At 37.1% G+C, this 19,427-nt stretch overlaps 1 protein-coding gene and 1 pseudogene across 7 annotated transcripts in view; one reads left to right on the top strand and one right to left on the bottom strand.

Annotated features, from left to right (window-relative positions):
* The window catches only part of ZNF286A (zinc finger protein 286A), a 29,177-nt gene extending 16,851 nt beyond the window's left edge, over positions 1-12,326 (top strand). For 5 of the 7 annotated variants that reach the window (XM_077166080.1, XM_077166081.1, XM_077166083.1 and 2 more), the window contains 2 exons: positions 5,258-6,515; positions 7,367-9,660. In XM_077166080.1, the coding sequence (XP_077022195.1) occupies positions 5,258-6,489 (1,232 nt within the window). In that variant the 3' untranslated portion in view covers positions 6,490-6,515; positions 7,367-9,660. Of the gene's footprint in view, positions 1-5,257; positions 6,516-7,366; positions 9,662-12,109 lie in introns of those variants that run through there. The other 2 variants (XR_013177937.1, XM_077166079.1) reach the window with 2 other exon arrangements.
* A 308-nt stretch (positions 12,327-12,634) lies between these two features.
* LOC143686701 (BUB3-interacting and GLEBS motif-containing protein ZNF207 pseudogene) lies at positions 12,635-13,933 on the bottom strand (annotated as a pseudogene).
* Positions 13,934-19,427: the final 5,494 nt, after the last annotated feature.

A 19,427-nucleotide genomic window follows, 5' to 3' on the forward strand; every position in this document is an offset into this window, starting at 1 on the left:
TGAAGTATTCCATTTTTACACTTTCATTTATTTTGCCATTATCTTATTTAGGAATTTTGTGCCAATAGTCATAAGTGAGATTAGCCCATTGTTTTCTCATAAATTTTTGGTATTTACAAAATTAATTGGATAGGATTACATCATTCTCTAACTGGAAGAATAATGTAATCCTAGAGATGCCAGTATAGACACTAGTGATTTGTTTTTTTCTCAAAGACTTCATAATATACTTACAAAACCACTTGGACCTGGTGTGTGTGTGAATGTAACTATAGATTCAGTATCTTGAATGGATACAGTTCTTTTCTTTTTAGGCAGTTTTTTTTGTTGTTGTTAAATTGCTTTTCCTAGGAAGTTATCCATCTAATTGTGGATTCCTAATTTAATTGGCATGAATTGTTCATAATGTTCTCTCATGCTTTTTAATCTCTGCTCTATCTATTGTTATTTTGCCCTTTTCTTTCCAAATGCTATTGTATTTGTTTTCTGTGAGAAGTTTCTCTATTTTGTTAGTCTTTTCTCTGCTTCATTAATTTACTCTAATCTTTCTTATTTCCTTACTTATACTTTTTTATAGTTGATCTCTTTCTAACTTTTCTATTTGAAAGAATAGCTCTTTAATTTTTAGCTATTCTAATAAAAGCAATGAAGGCTATACGTTTCCTTTTTAAGAACTGCTGGGAGTCATTGAAAAATAGAGTTATTTCAAGCCATGAGACTGGGTGAGGAAAGTGCTTCACAAAGGAAAGTGTCGAGTACTGCTGAAAGGTGGACTAAGATAGGGACAGAAGGGAGACTGTTGGATTTGACAACATGGAAGCCATTATTTAACTTAAGTTAGTTTCCATGGAGTGGAGGGGACAGGAAACAGACTGAGCAGAATGAGGAGACAATGGGAAATGTGGATGTGGAGCTAGACTTCTTCCTCTCGTGCTTTCTCTGTCTTAAAGGTCAAAGTGTTGCTTTTCATCCTTTAAATATATTTTAATTATATTCTCCTTGTAAAAAAATTAATACAAACAAATCATATCCCCCTTGGTCCCTTCTTCCATCCTCAGTCCCCCTCTCTACTAATAACATTTTAGTGGTAAATAGTATCATTGTGAATGCATTGTTCTGGTACTTCCTCCTTTCCCCCAGCTAATAGTGGTGTGCTGGAAATCTTTCCAGTGTGTATATATATATATATATGTGTGTGTGTGTGTGTGTGTTCTTTCATTTCATCTCATTGTTTTTAATATCTATGTAATAGTCATCATGATTATATTCCATAGTTCATTTGATCCATTTCCTGTATTATTAGATACTACAGTTTTTTTCCTTTTCTTAGCATCACCTTTTTGCAGCCTCTACTTTCTCCTGAGGTAGTTTCATCCATGCCCTCAACCAAATTATCATCTTTATGCAGATGAATCCCAAATTTGTATTTCCATTGTAACTACTTGATTTCTCCATTTGCCTGTTTCAAAGACATTGCCTGATATACATCCAAATTCTGTCTTCCAGTTAGTGTCATAACTATGCTCACTGTCTTATCAAATTGTAAAATACAGATTTTCAAAATACAGATATAATCATGTCACACCCTTTGCATAAAATATTTCAGTGGTTTCCCATTCCTGTTAGGAAAGCAACCCATATCATCGAGGCCTCCAAAGTCCTGCAAAATCTGGCTTTTATTCATTATTCCAGCCTTATCTCAGATTACTTTCCCTCTGTCTCTGTACTCTAGCTCAATAGTTCATGTACTTTTTGACCAAGGACCTAGTTTGACTCCTTAAAAATTATTGAGGTCCATCTTGATTTACCAGGTTGTTATAACAAACACCATACAATGGGTTTTGACTTAACAGGAATTTATTGGCTCATAGTTTTGAGACTAGATGGAGTCCAAGCTCAAGAGATCAGCAATGTTTGCCTTCTCTCAGAGTCTGTAGTGTTGTGGTGCTGGTTGCTGGCAATCCTTGAGATTCCTTGGTTTGTATCCCTGACTCCTGTCACATGGTGATGTCTTTTTTTTCTGGCTTCCATGACTTGCGAATCCTCTGTATAAGTCTTCAATAGTATGAATTAAGCCCCATCCTAAATCAGATGGCCATACCTTAACTAAAAATAACATTTTCAGAATAGGTCCTATTTACAAAGGATTCACATTAAGAACCTGTGTTTGTTAGGGTTCATTATTTAACCTACCACAAAGACCCTGAAGCTTTTGGTTATATCTCCTAATATTTAGTGTATTAGAAATTAAAACTGATGACATTTAAAGCTATTTATTAATCCATTAATAAATAAATAGATTATAATTAAATATAATAAATAATTAAAGCTATTTATGAATTCATTTAAAAGTAACAATTATAAACCTATTATGTTAACATAAATAAAATCATTTTTAAAAGAAAAAGTTATTTTCTGAAATAAAAACGTTATCAAGGGGAATTACATTGTTTCACACTTTTGCAAATCTCTGGTGTCTGGCTTAATATAGAAGAGAGTAGGATTCTCATACTTGCTTCTGAGTGCAATTTGTTGTGATAATGCTGTTTTAGTTGAAGTGTATGAAGAAAATCCATTCTCACAGAGATTTGTAGTTGGAAATGGTAGCCTTATTTAATAGATTTTTCATATAATTGTGGATATTCTCTGATACCACACCAAAACTGGGCAGATAGTAATTTCTTAAAGCTTAGGTGTATTGTGAGATCTGAAATTGTATCCATAAGCATTTCAAACTCTGTTACATTAAATTCCATTGCTCTTTTGAAAAATATTGGTTCAGCAAGTTACGATGATCTTCCAAACATTGACTCATTGCATTTTTTAATGTTACCACTGATATCATCAGTAAAGTTTTAAGTATTGGGAAGGTCGTTTTCAAGAAAATGTCTGCCAGTATCCAACCTGAATAACAGTGTTTGTGTGTCATTCTTATAAAAATTCTGTTCCATGAAATCAGTGACTTCACAGCTTCGTACTAAAATAATTGCACAAGTCATTTTTTCAAGACACCTGTCATACTTTGGTGTGAACATTTTCCATCTCATCACACAGAATATGAGAAAGGCCTACACTCACGATCTGAGATTTAATGAAATTAATAATTTTTCCTACTTCCTTTGGAGTTTAAAAGTGAAATCGGCAGCTGTGCACATGACGGGGAGGAATATACCGCTGTGGGTGGTGCCTTGTCCTGCTTCAGGCTCAGGCACTGGCGGTTTTGCCGTCGTTACATTTGCACCATCAGTGCAAATCAAGAAAAGTGAAGAAGTCAAATAACATCTAAGTTATTTGAAACTATTTGAAAATAGTTTTGAACTTGCAGACTGCCGGAGGTACATCAACCATATTTATCGCTCGCTACTTCCACCTGCCTGCACTAGCCTTTAATCAATTTATTTCTTTACTTTCTTTGGCAAACACTTGCGTAACACTTACACCATGTCAGGAAGAGTTTTAAAGTGCTTTATTCTTGCTTAATGCTCCTTCAGGTAGGAGCTGCTGCTGTCCTTTAGGATGCAGCTGCCATATTGCCCTATTTTTACACGGAAGGACATTGAAGCAGAGAGGTTAGATAGCTTGTGCAGAGTCACACAGCCAGGAAATGGCAGAGATTGGATTCAAACTCACATCCTCTAGAGTCCACGTTCTCAACTGTTATGCCAGGCTGCTCTTCTTGGTTGTCCCTCTCACTTCAGGGTTGTACATTTCATTCCCTCTACCTAGAAGGCTCATCTCACTGCTTTTGTATGTATTATGTGAAACACTCACCTAAACCCAATATGATGTACTTGGCTCTTCCTTTTATTCATCATCCAGCCCAAAGATATCTTCCTCAAGAAAACTTTAACGCTTCTTCCCAGATTTTCATAGCTGCACTTGCCATTTTCTCCCAATACTCACCACAGTTGTGAATTTATTTGTAAATATTAGATTAAATTCCTTCCCCTTCCATGAGTACAGGGACTGTATCAGCTTTTCCATACTTCCTAGTGCAGGGTGTAATACATGATAATGCTTCAGTTTATATTTGCTGAATGAATGGATAGATAGATGAATGAATAGAATATATTTTGGTGTATGGAATGAGGAACAGATTTATCTTAATGTTTTTTCAAATGTTTAATCAGTTATGGTAGCAGCATTTGTTGGAAAAATAAAATCTTTTGTTTACTGATTGAAATGCCATCTTAATGTTGCCTTTAATTCTTATATATACTTGAGATTATTTCTTAGCTTGCTCTTTTGTTTCACTTATTTGTCTATTTGTTTGACAGAACTATGGCATTCAAATTATTTTAATGTTATAAAGTAGTTTTATGTTAGATATAAGCATCCCAATATATTTATATTGGTATGTTTAGAGAAAATCCCTACCTGGTCACCTCTCTTCTGACATTTGTACTATAGGTAACAATTTTTTTTGCCTTTTGATTGGTTTTCTTCTGTGGTTTCTGAAAATATAATCAAATATGTATACATATTTGAATCTGACCACCTCCCCCTCCCCATTTTTTCCCTGTACATTCACTTTTACCTTTCTTTTTTTACTTAATATCCTGGAGATCACTTCATAGCAATATATAGAGATCTCTCCCTCTCTCTCTTTTTTAAAAGTTGCATAGGACACCGTTGTACATGCCATAGTTTATTCAGTCAGTTCCCTGTAGTAAAATATTTGAGGTGTTTCCAGTCTTTTGCAGCCTCAAGTAGTATTGCGATGAATAGCCTTCTGCATGTATCATTTCATATTTTTGCCAGTATATCTTTGGGAGATCATAGAAGATTTTTGAGCAAGGACATTTTATTAGAGCATTGTTTGGAAAGATTAAACTGGCAATGGAATGCATATTTGGACATGAGTAAGATTGGGGGAATGGAAATTTAGAAGCTGTAACTATAATCTAAACCAAAGTATTAACTGCCTGGATATTTATTAGAGTAGTAGGGTTCTATGAGAAGTTGTTTCTCCCTTATCCTAACCTAGTGCATTCATTTCCTGCTCATCCAAAGATGTATCGCTTCATCTGCATCCCTTCCCCTGTATTCCTGGTCACCTTTCCTATTTTCCTACTCTCCTAGATGGGCTCTACTCATCTCTGCATTTACTGTACATTAATTTTTCTTCATTTTCTTCATTTTATAAATACACAACTTGAAGGCATGTTTTTCATCTTCATTAGCTCTTACCTATTAAAGAACTGCCTTTTTCTTGAGCACAGAAAACAAACGACTTTACATTTCTAATTTCTTTCAGACTGGCAGACTAGGCCTGAGAGCAAGGAATCAAATTCAGTGCGAGATTTTTCCAAGGAAGAGTCGTGCCAGGTTACCATAATAGACAGATTGACGAAAAACAGTGTTTATGACTCCAACTTGGAGACAACTCTTGAATGTAAAAATTGGTTAGAGAATCAGCAAGTAAATCAAGAAAGACATTTAAGAGAAATGTTCACCCATATGAATCCACTCTCTGGGGAAAGAGCTCATGAACATGATATATATTGGAAAAACTTCAGTCAGAAGTCTGTCTTTATCACTCAAGAGAGAATTCCCAAAGAATCCTATGCCTTTCATACACTTGCAAGAAAACTGAAACAGAAATCAAACTTAATGAAAAAGCAGAGAATGTATAAAGAGAAAAAACCTCATAAATGTGTTGATTGTGGTGAACTCTTTACTTACCATTCTGTGCTTATTCGACACCAGAGAGTCCATACTGGAGAGAAACCCTATTCCTGCAATGAATGTGGGAAATCTTTTAGCCACAGGGCTAATTTAACTAAGCATCAGAGAACTCATTCTAGAATTGTGTTTGAATGCAGTGAATGTAAGAAAACCTTCACAGAAAGTTCATCACTTGCAATACATCAGAGAATTCACATTGGAGAGAGACCCTATGAGTGCAGTGAATGTGGGAAAGGCTTTAATCGAAGTACACATCTTGTTCAGCATCAGTTGATTCATACTGGAGTGAAGCCTTATGAATGCAATGAATGTGATAAAGCTTTTATTCATTCATCAGCGCTCATTAAACATCAAAGAACTCATACTGGAGAGAAACCCTATAAATGTCAAGAATGTGGAAAAGCCTTTAGCCATTGTTCTTCCCTTACTAAGCATCAGAGAGTCCATACTGGAGAAAAGCCATATGAATGTGGTGAGTGTGGAAAAACTTTTAGTCAGAGTACACATCTTGTTCAGCATCAGAGAATTCATACTGGAGAGAAACCCTATGAGTGTAATGACTGTGGGAAAACCTTCAGCCGGAGTTCAAATTTTGCTAAACATCAAAGAATTCATCTTGGGAAAAAGCCCTACAAATGCACTGAATGTGGAAAAGCCTTCATTCATTCATCAGCTCTTATTCAACATCAGAGGACTCATACTGGAGAAAAACCCTATAGATGTAATGAATGTGGGAAAAGCTTTAAGTGCAGTTCATCCCTCCTCAGACATCAAAGAATTCACACTGAAGTGCAACCCTGAAAAGAAACTGAGTGTGAAGAAGAAATGTGAGTTGGTTTTGTCACATGTTAAATACTTGAGTGGTTGGGTGGAGGACACATAAAATGCTTCTTTAAGACCATATCTGTGTTTATCTCATACCACTTTCAAAATGCAGTTTTGAGCCATAAGCAAAATGTCCCTTATATTCATTGGTTTGAGAATTTTGAAAGCTTCTAGCCAGAGATCTCAAATTTTAATCACCCTCGCCCATGCCCATTTGTGGAAATTCAAGAAATCCTTGGGTGTAAGTAGCAATTTAATCATTGCAAAATCAAATTTCCCCCTCTCTTGTCATATTAAAGCCCTGTTGTGGCTTATGGCTTTATAAGGAGGTTGTTGGTTATTCAATTAGGCTAAAGGCTCATATCCTTAGATAGCCTTAGACTTGTTCCTCTTTGATTCTAAAATACAAATCCAAATTTATAGTAGTGGAATTTCTCCAGAGTGTCATTTCCTTTATGTTAGGCATAAAAACATAAAGACTAATAGCTGAAAGCTGCTTAGCGCCCCCTCTCCAGGGCTACTATCTAATTTGATGTACATAACTAGAATTTATTTACAAAGCACATGGGTTATATAGGTTACAGATTTCAATAAAATAATTGTTATTCTTCCATTTCCCTGGAGGTTTCCATGAACTAGAGAATGGGTCAAATCTTAACTATAGTTGAGATCAAGTCCCTCTTTTCTTATCCTTAGTATCAAATGAGTCCTTTGTTTTCTATATTTATCAGCGTGACTTCATTTCTCTACATTATTCACCTTTCTGTAAACTATGATATATTACCTTGAGAAAAAGCCCCAGGAATGTCAAGAGTCTGAAAAGTTGATGAATTCAATGTGTTATTGTATTTAGGGTGCCAGTCAAATAGAAGAACTGAAGCAACTGTGAGACTCCAGTGCATACCTTCCTGCCAGGTATGGAGAATAGCTCACAGGACAGTGACTCACTTGATGATAAACAGCTTCCCTCCATGAAGAACAAGTTGTCATTTCTCTGGCCTTCATGTTTACCCACATTTTTGTATTCTTGTTCTTTTGCTATGCTGGCTGGTCTAAGCTATGTTCCAGAGCCTTAAAGTAAGTGGAAAAATAATGAAACCATAATGATACATTGGACATAAGCTACCTGGGTGACCAAAGACCAGTGATAGGATTTGTGATGCAAAAGTTCAAATAAATATTTAGAAAAATATTATGCAAACGTCAGTTTTTATTGTTACTATAGTACCTATTACATGTTGTATGGAAAGAAAACTATAGAGAATTGATAGAAGAAAGTCATAGTTACTTCTTTCATAGTTTCTTTCTTTTTGCTCTCCTAAAGTCCTGTCCTTCATGACCATCCAACAACCATTCCATACTTCTGCCCCTTCATATTATCCCAGTTCCCTCTTCAGTAGACCTTCATTGTGTTGCTGAGGGAAAGTACAGCCTAAAGTTCAATCAAATGGTGGTAGCAGCGAGCAGTCTCATTAACAGTGAGTAGAACATAGATCCAGCAATGATGGAAATCACAGAATACCAGACTGAAAGACCTGGGATGAGACTTTGGAATGAAAAAACACATTGAAGTGGGGGTTGAGGTGGGTAGAAAGGTTCAGAGTCTGAGTTGTCAGTGTAGGAGAATGGCTGGCTCAAGAACAGAATAGTGGAAAGGGGCTTAACCTCTCCTTTAATATTTAAATATTTAAAACTTTAATGTTAATGGTTTAGAGCAGGGATTGACAAGTAGTGGCTTACACCCCCAGGCCAAGTTTGTCTGCCACCTACATACAGCGTGCTACCTACTTTTCTAAAATTTTATTGGTACATAGCCACACTCATTTTGCCTATGGCTGCTTTTGTGCTACCACAGCAGAGTTGATTAGTTGCAATGAGATTTTCTAGAAAAGCCTAAAATGTTTTCTGTTTGGCCCTTAATAGAAAATGTTTGCCAACCCCAGGGTTAGAGCATCCATGTCAAGGGGTAGGGTATGGGATTCAAACCAGTTAGAGAAATCAGTGCACAATGTATTTAGGGTGCAATGGAAAAGTTGGTGTTTGTGATCTTAACCTTCTGTAGGGGGTAAAGCCATTTTAGTTTGCCCTCATGGGTCAGATTGGTAAGCAGAGCAAGGCAAATAAATAACCCCAGTAGTAATGACTCAGAATCTCAGTAGTCCTGCCACTACGATTTAAGGTTGTAACATAGCCGTTTATTTTATTTTTGCTACAAATGTGATTTGGGGTGGGAAGAATAAGAGAAATGGGAAATAATGGTGCATCAGAATAATCTTAACCCTAGAATATTTCCCAGAATGACTTCTGACAAAATTGAAGTTACTAAAACTTTCTCACTATGCCAAGTGTTTGAGTAATAAACTAAAATATGTTCACCTTTTGGGGTCTAAAATTTGATTAACAAAATAATAAACATTGGCCTTTCAAAGCTATGTTTGAATTCCACCTCTACCTACCAGTTGTGTGACCTTGTAAAACAACATATTCTCTGAGCCTTAGTTTTTTCATCTGTAAAATGGGAATACATTATCCCTCTGCATAAGGTGGTTGTAAGGACTAAGTAACATAGATAAAGGATCTGGTACCCAAGAAATAGCTATATAGAGAACCTCCATATATTTTTCTTTCTTTCTTTCTTTTTTAATGAAGTAGTTAAGCATTAACCTGTAGAAATCACAAAAAAATGAGTGTATCTTCCACACCTTTTGTTTAATGATTAAGAGCTGTGAGCATCCTTCTTTATGAACTTACAAAGAAGTAGCTTCACTTCCGTTTGGAGTTGCTCCCTATACAACCTGCTTGAGACCTGGAGGAGTCTGCTTTTCTCGTTATGAGCATCACTTAACCAGGAGCTATCTAATGGTTCCAGAGACTCAAGTTTGCAATCTAATTGCAGTTTCAATAGTGTTAAAGAACTTGATCCAAGTTGGTTTTATTGGGAACTCTGGCCCTTTGCCTTTCAATATTTGTCCTTTTAATGCTGTCTGTTCAATCTGACTACATTGTTTGTACTCTGGCATGAATGTTGGAAGTTTTAATGTTCTACATTCCAAATGTTTTTTGTGTCTTATAAACAAAACTGTGCTCTTGCTGACCCACTGTCAATAAAGACGTTGTTTATATATTGTCAGAAACTTTTTGTAAATTCCTTTTAAATTCTCCTAATTTAAGTACATTTTCAGAGATAAGGAACAACCATGAAATATCTCCATTTCATTCAGGAAATTGTTTCTAATTGTGTTTGGACTTCACAGTTTCTGGAGAGATGGGATGGGGTGCATTTTCATCCAATCTGCAAAAGAGAGAGTAGAGGAAAAGAGAGTAGAGTTTCTATGAAACGGTGCTACGAGTCATGAGGCCAAATACAAGCACTTCTCACTTAGTAGTTTAATGGGGGCAGGGCAGGGAAGGGAGGAAATAATGTCATATCAAAACCACAATTAAAACTAGGCTAAATATGGCTTTTAAAAAACACGATTTAGTGTAAATTTATACTTACATTTGGTTTTAGGGAGGACAATGTAATATCATCTGAAAGTATAAAAATGATAGTATAAGAATTCTAAACATTCTTCAGATTACTTCACAATTAATAACTAAATTATCTACTAGAAGTCCTAATAATTATTTACTTAAATGAGTTTTCAGTTTAAAAAAATGGACCAGACTATATATCCCAGTTTTCTCCCTCTCCTTACTCCACAGCCACATGAGCAATCTCACTCCAGAGCCACATGAGCTGCCCCTCACCATAGGTGAAGTAAGGAGGAAAGGTGTTCCCCTCTGGTAGTGCATAAAATTTGGCAACTCTGGGTTACCCTGTAGTTCCAATTAGAACCCTCTAGAAATTAGGTGTTTTCATTCAAAATGTTTCTTTACATTTTTTGCAATGTAACTTCTTATTTTTCAACCTCTGTTAGTCCACAAGCCAGATAATTTGCCCTTAGCTTAAGTTAACTATACCTAAAATGTGCATGCCTCACTGCCTCCATACCCACCTGTTCACCCACAGACATGTTATCGTTAAGTCAAAAAAAGTTAATGCTCAAAAAAAAAAATGTTTGAGCATTGCTAGATCAAGGACAGTTGACCTCAACCTCTGTGCTGGTTGCCTCTGTATTACTATATTTTCATGTCTCTTCCTCTAGTGGTGATAAAGGTGTCCACTGGCAACTCCAAGCTAATTTGGTTGTTTGCATTTGCAGTTCCAAGGAGAGTGAGTGTCTCTTTCCAAAAACCCAGTAAAATCCTCAAGACTACTCAGCTTTGCCTAAGTCATGCTGTTGACTGAACTAACCATTTACTGCTTCAGGAATGGGTTTCTCGCAATGACCTGGCCTAAGTCTAAGTAAGCCTTTAGAGCAGGGAAGTGTGAGGTCCAATCTCACTGAAACAACTTGCATAGCCAGTTTGGAAGAGGTGCTTCCCTAAAAATCCAGAGAAGCTGGGCAGGTAAAACCAACATATCCACTGCAATTGGGAAACAAACTTCAGTATAAATAAATCTATATGGTCTCCTTCCCCCTTACTCCCCCCAAAAGGAGCTGTTTTCCAAAGATGAAGCAGTGACACACTGACAGAAGGCCAAACCCTAAGAAAATATTAGCAAGAACTACTCGGGGTTTCCGTAGAGATTATATGAAATGGTATATGTGAAAGTGCTTTGTGGCTATAAAGCGCGTTGCAGAGTTACATTATTATGACAGTTATTTTCTATTCTTGAATGCCAGGTATTGGTGTATATACAAAATCATATACCTTCCACCAGTGTAAATTCTTAATGCTTGTTTGTCCCACCTATCCTTTGTGGGTTTATAGGAAGTATCTCGAGCTCCTCAATAGTTATTTAAGGATAGAGAATAGCCACCATCTTAAACATTATTTTTATCATGTAAAATTTGATGATTTTATATAAACTTGACTGTATATATCTATATATTATTATATATAGATATATATAATATAGTTGGTTATTTTATATATAGTTCTCAGTCTCATGACCCATGCACCTCAGGTTGTAGAGACTTAAACCTACTGGGTTATCCAGGATTCTTTAATTCATGAAAACCAAATTCAGGCTAGTTTAAACAAAAGGAATTTGGCTGCTATGATTAGAGAGTTTAAGGGGTAGATCTGGATTCAGGTGTTCAGATGTCAACAGATCACGCTCTTGGTTTCTCAGCACCTTTCCTTAGAATTGGTTTCATTCCCAGCAGGCAGAATAGCAAAGATGGCCATTGACTTGCATTATTTTTACAGCTGTTGTTTCCAGAAAAAAGACAGTATTTCATTGTCCATCATGTCATTAAAAATTTCAAGGAAGATTCTGATTGCATGACTTGGATCACATCCCCATCCTTGAATCAATCATTGTGGCTAAAGGAATTAGATATTCTGACGTGGGGCGAGGCTGGGTGGAATTTGGCCTTACACAAATCATGTAGAATGAGTTCCCTCAAATATTCTTTTATCAAAAGGGGAAAAGGAAAAGTGACAAAAAACAATATTTAACTAAGCAGGATCTATGCCTATCTAATCAAAGGAAATAGATTTTATTTACTAAGAGTACAGAATGAAATAATTCTGCCTTCTATAGACCCTATCATCTTGGCTGCAATGAGAAGAATGGACTGAAGGAGGACAAAACTGATGGCCAGGAGCAAATTAGGAAGTCTTAGCAACAACGTAGGTAAGAGACAGTGGCACTCTAGGTTTCTTTGTCTTCCTACCCTTCTGGCTAGCATTATTTGTATTCTTCCATTGCTCATCTAGCTTTCGAAGCTGTAATTAAGAGCTTGTAAAGATCCAGACACCTCCCAGATATATACATTGCTTAGAGACGTTTTTTTCCCAATACGGGAAATGAGACATTAAATTTTGCTTTTTTCTTCATCCTGGGAGACAAGATGTGTCAAAGTATGATTTTTGTTTTTCCACAACTTCAGGATAAGTTCTAAATAATTTTTCCCATGTGAAACAAATGTCTGGTAGTTCCTGGTATGCAGAAATGATGTCTGTTAAGATCACAATGAAGCCTTGATTGACAGAAGTGTGGCTATCTAAGCAGTACAAGTTGAGAAAAGGTTTAATCTCCAGGCCTATTGGATCGGATGAAGTAAGATCAGTAACAGTTACCTCTTGACATCATAGGAGCCCTAGTTCCCATGGGAGGTTGAGGGGGTCCACCTTGGTCATGGGGAATCAGTGGTGGTCTCTGCCTGCATGGTGGCAGGCTCCAGGAAGCTCTCCTGACATGCCTGGATCGTGCCCACCATACTGACTGCGAGGTGGCATTGGGAGTCTCATTCTTTGTTCCCGTGGAATAGCCTGGCTGCGGTTGCATCACATCTCGAGTTGGCCCAACCCATGGAGTACTCATAAGGGCCTAGCCTAGTTGAGGATGATTACACTGATATTTAGATAACTGTGCCCTTCTCTCTTCCAGTGATCTGTCCTCATCTGGATGGATCCAATTCCTGGTTGCACTGGTTGGGGTAAGTATAGCAGGCTTACTTGAGTATTAAAGGCACTGGTTGAGCTCTAGTGCTATTTGTTGTCCTAGTGGTAAAAGCCGTAGACTGTGCATGAGCAGGTAATGCAGGCTTTGAAGGCTCTGTTGTTGCAGAGGTACTATCCAAGAGCTTGAAATCTGTACCAAGAGGTGCTTGGATAGCTGCTGGAGCCTGCCTAAAATTGAGAAAAATAGCTTAGTAACTGGAGGCTGTGGAGCAGGAACTGCTGCTCTCAGATCCAGTGGTCTATTAAGAATACCTACAGCTGAAGCAGCCTGTGCTTAAGTCATTGGAGAATTCCAATGGAATTCCACCTCCACAGGTGGGGGCATACCCAGTGGCATACCAGGTATCAGGGGGTATTGCCGGTCTAGGTGTCATTGTTCCATCCATTGTCACCATGTATTTTCATCACAGAATAATTTTCTCTGGATGATGTAGTCTACGTAGCACGTAGGCATTAGGGGAAGAACACTTGGCATTGACAGGGGGATGCCTGGAGTCATGGCTGGTGCTCCCAGAACTGGTGGCAGTCTTGGCTGTGGCACCGGGGAGATATAAACTTGTTGAAGTTGAATAGGCAGTGGTTGAAATGAAGCTGAAACTACAGAGCTATCATGCTCATATACATGAGAATCATTTGGTTGCTTTTCTCTTTTGACTCTCAGCTTGTGTTTTCTGTTCAAGAAAAGGTAGGCTTTCATCCACATCTCTTTCTGGAATGCATTCCATGCCATTTATTTCAGCTGTATGTCTGTTCTCCCAGATATTGCATTTGGTATAGCACCTATTGTCTCCTTATGAACTCGCATGCAAAGAATAGCTAAACCAGGTCTTTTGTTTGCTAAATTAGATACAAAACTGATTAATGTCTTACCCAGCAATAAATCCTTAACTTTTGGGGTCATCTTTTGTACCAAAGAGAAATCATTTGCAATTTAACAGTGTTTTGTTTTTTCAACATCCAATTTAACAGAGTCTGGCCCTAATAATTAGTAGTAGTAAGTCAAACAAAGTAACATGCCTCAGAAAGTCAGATAACCCTTAAATGGGATTGTTAAAGTTAAAAATATACATAGTCATTCTTTTGCCTTATTTGTAACTTTTGGATAAATTTTTCTTAACAGTTTCCCCTTGTATTCATAAATAATCTCTACAGATTATTCTTGTTTTAAAAAAACAACTGGATTCATCGTGGTTTTGTTATTTGGCTTCATTCATTTACATGGTACAGCAAGGCATGCTAATTAAGTCATATAGGCCACTTTGTTGCCTTGTCAGCAACTTTTTAATACTAAGCAAACAGTGGTGCTAGCAATTTATGGTGTTAAGTCACTACCAAGGCCAAAGAGTACATTTCTGTCTGGAGACTTTATAAGGAGTCTAGGGTTTTATTCTTAATAGTCTCCATCATTCCAGATATATATATATATTTTTTTAATTTTTTTTATTTATCAAAAAAAAGAAAAGAAATTAACACAACATTTAGAAATCATTCCATTCTACACATGCACTCAGTAATTCTTAGTATCATCACATAGATGTATGATTATCATTTCTTAGTACATTTGCATCAATTTAGGAAAAGAACTAGCAAAACAGCAGAAAAAGATATAGAATGTTAATATAGAGACGAGAATTAAAATAATAATACTAATAAAAATATATATATATAAAAAGAAAAAAGTAAAAAAACAAAAACAAAAGATACAAACAAAAAACAAAAAACCATATTTCAGGTGCAGCTTCATTCAGTGTTCCAACATAATTACATTACACTTAGGTATTATTGTGCTGTCCATTTTTGAGTTTTTGTATCTAGTCCTGTTGCACAGTCTGTATCCCTTCCACTCCAATTACCCATTATCTTACCCTGTTTCTAACTCCTGCTGGTCTCTGTTACCAATGATATATTCCAAGCTGATTCTCGAATGTTGGTTCACATCAGTGGGACCATACAGTATTTGTCCTTTAGTTTTTGGCTAGACTCACTCAGCATAATGTTCTCTAGGTCCATCCATGTTATTACATGCTTCATAAGTTTAGTCTGTCTTAAAGCTGCATAATATTCCATCGTAGGTATATGCCACAGTTTGTTTAGCCACTCGTCTGTTGATGGACATTTTGACTGTTTCCATCTCTTTGCAATTGTAGATAATGCTGCTATAAACACTGGTGTACAAATGTCCGTCTGTGTCTTTGCCCTTAAGTCCTTTGAGTAGATACCTAGCAGTGGTATTGCTGGGTCGTAATCCATTCTGCCATTCTATGTCTTTTGATTGGGAAATTCAGTCCATTAACTTTTAGTGTTATTAATGTTTGGATAATATTTTCCTCTACTATTTTGGCTTTTGTATTATATATATCATATCTGATTTTCCTTCTTTCTACACTTTACTCCATACCTCTCTCTTCTGTCTTTTCGTATCTGACTCTAGTGCTCCCTTTAGTATTTCTTGCAGAGCTGGTCTCTTGGTCACAAATTCTCTCAGTGACTTTTTGTCTATAAATGTTTTAATTTCTCCTTCATTTTTGAAGGACAATTTTGCTGGATATAGAAGTCTTGGTTGGCAGTTTTTCTCTTTTAGTAATTTAAATATATCATCCCACTGTCTTCTAGCTTCCATGGTTTCTGCTGAGAAATCTACACATAGTCTTATTGGGTTTCCCTTGTATGTGACAGATTGTTTTTCTCTTGCTGCTCTCAAGATCCTCTCTTTCTCTTTGACCTCTGACATTCTAACTAGTAAGTGTCTTGGAGAACGCCTATTTGGGTCTATTCTCTTTGGGGTGCACTGCACTTCTTGGATCTGTAAATTTAGGTCTTTCATAAAAGTTGGGAAATTTTCAGTGATAATTTCTTCCATTAGTTTTTTCCTCCTTTTCCCTTCTCTTCTCCTTCTGGGACACCCACAACACGTATATTTGTGCGCTTCATATTGTCATTCAGTTCCCTGATCCCCTGCTCAAGTTTTTCCATTCTTTTCCCTATAGTTTCTGTTTCTTTTTGGAATTCAGATGTTCCATCCTCCAGTTCACTAATTGTAGCTTCTGTCTCCTTAGATCTACCATTGTAGGTATCCATTGTTTTTTCCATTTTATCTTCTTTGTCCTTCACTCCCATAAGTTCTGTGATTTGTTTTTTCAGATTTTCTATTTCTTCTTTTTGTTCAGCCCATGTCTTCTTCATGTCCTCCCTCAATTTATTGATTTGGTTTTTGAAGAGTTTTTCCATTTCTGTTCATATATTCAGCATTAGTTGTCTCAGCTCCTGTATCTCATTTGAACTATTGGTTTGTTCCTTTGACTGGGCCATATCTTCAATTTTCCGAGCGTCATCCATTATTTTCTGCTGGTGTCTGGGCATTTGATCAGATTTCCCTGGGTGTGGGACCCGGCTGGTTGAAAGGTTTTTCTGTGAAATCTCTGGGCTCTGTTTTTCTTTTCCTGCCCAGTAGGTGGCGCTCGTGGCGCTCGTCTGTCTGCGGGGCCCACCAGTAAAATGTGCTGTGGCTCCTTTAACTTGCCAATCCGAATCTCGCAGTTGGCCCGGGAAACCGCGCGTGGAGGGGGGGGGTCGCTGCGGCTTGGGGGAGTGCCGGTCCAAATTGCCCAGCTGGCCCGAGACGCCAAGCATGGCGGGAGAGCCCCGCTATCCAATGTTCCCAGTCAGACCGGGGAGCCACGTGCGTGGAGGCGACCCCAGTCGCCAGCCGCTCCGGCCGGGAAAACGCGCGCCCCTCGGGTATCTCACCTCAGCGGATTCTCCCTGCCCATTCAGCCGTTCCAGAATGGGGTACGCTGTCTTTTTGGTCTCTGTCGTGGCTCCGGGAGCTGTTTTGTATTGTTTCTGTTTCTTTAGTTGCTTTTCTGGAGGAGGAACTAAGACCCCCGCATCTTACTAAGCCGCCATCTTCTCCGGAAGTCCAGATATATTTTTTAATTGCTCTCCTGTTCCAAGGCTAGGAAACCAAACCGAAAAGATTTGGCTCCACCAGGTTTCATCAGCAGTACTTATAAATATGGATGAATTCATCTCTCCTTGAGTTCCCCCAGATTTGTTAAGGTTTCAGCCCTACCAGGAAATGACCTTCCTTATTCCTTGTAAGACTGGGAGCCTGAAAGCTATAGGTACCATATATGTTTCCTGGGAGAGTTTTGTAGGCATTAGTTCTGTATCTGAAGTAAAATATTTTTTTATTAATGTCATACCTGAGTAAGGAAGATTCTTGCATATAACTTCAAGGTCTTATCTTGCACAATTGATTTGTCCAATTATATCCTCATAAAGGGGCAGACAGATTCTTACTGAATCTTTGAAAATAACTGCATTGTCATGAAAGGTAAACACAGTAAGTAAAAGTTTATGCTCTTTAATTTTGAGTGGTAAATAAGAACAAAATACCAGTTATATGCGTTTTAAAGAATGTTTCATTTTAGTTTGCAAAAGTAGCATCAACTAAATTGAGTTAGAGATAGATCAAGAAGAGCAAGGGCTTCCTCATATGCCTAACAGAATATTTTTAAAATATCAATAAAGTTCCAAATGAATAACCACAACTGTACTTCCCCTATCAGTTCATTCATTCCTATTCAGCTAACTCTTATTCTACTGACTCTTTGGTTGACAGTCTGATTCCATTAAGAGATCTGCTTCTGGACAAAAAAAAAAAGAGTTCTAGAGCTCCACATTTACTCCATCTGACAGCTGTCTAAGCAGCGTGAGCTTGAGCTTGGAAGTATACAACCCATGAGCTTGTTCCTTGAAGTAACAATAGTTGAAAATATCTGGATTAATTCTTTCCACTGAGAGAGTGTTTTTTCTTTCTCAAAGACTGGATTTCAAGGTCTTTCACATCTAGCAGAGCCTTCTAGGAAGAAAGGAAAATATAAATCCTTACTGTAGATCAGACTGAATGGCTATGTTTAATTTATTACAGCAGCCAACAATATGAGAATGGAGGAGAGTAAAATCCTTTACTGGGGTACGTACAATACCTGGCTATTTCAAAGCAGAGTTGATCAGCATTTCTCCTGAAGGTTAGAACATATCATGGACTGTGAGAACAGTCTCTAGGGCCTTATAACCAAAGATAAACTTTACAATCTCTGAAACATTAGTTTAATAATATCACATCTGTACAGTATTAATCTAGGGAAAGCTGAGATTCTCTTTGATTTGACAACTCTTTCCATAAACCCAGCAGCTCTTATAATAATGTGGAAGTAATTAATAAAAGCAGGACATACCAAACAACCTAATTATTTCTAGCGTTTCTCTTGCTTTTGAGGGCCATGTCATAGCCTCCAACATAAGGGTCTATTTCTGGTTTGCTTATTTTTTATTTTATTAATAAGAGCATGATAAAGTTAGCATAAAGCACAAAAAGTTATTCTGGTGAGAGACAGAATCTTTGTTTTTCTGGGCAGATTACACAGAGGTGAAGAACAATCTTTCATTGCCTCTTATAAGCACTGACTAGTATTTTAGCAGGAAGATAATGAAAATATAATATTTGGAATCAAAGAATTAATAAACTTTTTAATGAATAAATCCATCAAAATCAAGCCAATTTTGTCAAAATGTTAACACATTTTATCATTGCTTTTCAATATTTGCAGCTATTCTAAAGCATAAGTAAAGTTCACTTTCCTTCAAATCTTCTAAAATTTATTGAGTCACTACTCCAGTTTTGTCTTTTACTACCTTCTTTTACATTCTGGAACAACCAAACATTTTACTTCAAGAAAAAATACTCTCTTTTACTCTTGACAAACAAAAACGACATCCTATTTACAAATGCCTATTGAGAGTCCCGAGACCACCTTCAGATTCAGCTGTTTGTAAGCATATTATCATACTCATGTGATTTATTTATATGCAAGACTACAAAGCAAGACCAGCAAAGCAAAAAGGCACGTGGAGTGAAATCCGGAGGAAAACAGGTACAGTCATCCAAGAGTCCTCTCCCACTGGAGTCATGCAGGACATGCTTAGTTATCACAGCAAACAGGTTGACAACATGTAGAAAATTGTCTACAAGAGAAGCTCATTACAGTCTCAGTGCCCCAGGTTTCTTCTGGGGCTGATCATGTAGACCCACTCTGTCTAACACATACTAAAATTACAAGCTCCCAGAAGGAAAGTGGGTATTTGGCATAAACCATATTGTTTATAAAAACAATTTTGGCACACTGAGCCATGGTTTTTAGTTCTGGGAATGATGGGAACCCTCCCAAAGTCAGAGTTTCCAGAAATCTGCCAAAGGCCAACTTTGTAAGCAGGACTTTTTAAGTAATCTTAGGCATCCTTTATTAATTTTTAACACACAATACACAGTTTTGCTAACCAAAGCAATTAACTGCATTGTAGGTAATCAAGAACTCTTTGTAAATATGCAA

The sequence above is a fragment of the Tamandua tetradactyla genome, chromosome 6, assembly GCF_023851605.1.
Source record: "Tamandua tetradactyla isolate mTamTet1 chromosome 6, mTamTet1.pri, whole genome shotgun sequence".
NCBI classification, from domain to species: domain Eukaryota; kingdom Metazoa; phylum Chordata; class Mammalia; order Pilosa; family Myrmecophagidae; genus Tamandua; species Tamandua tetradactyla.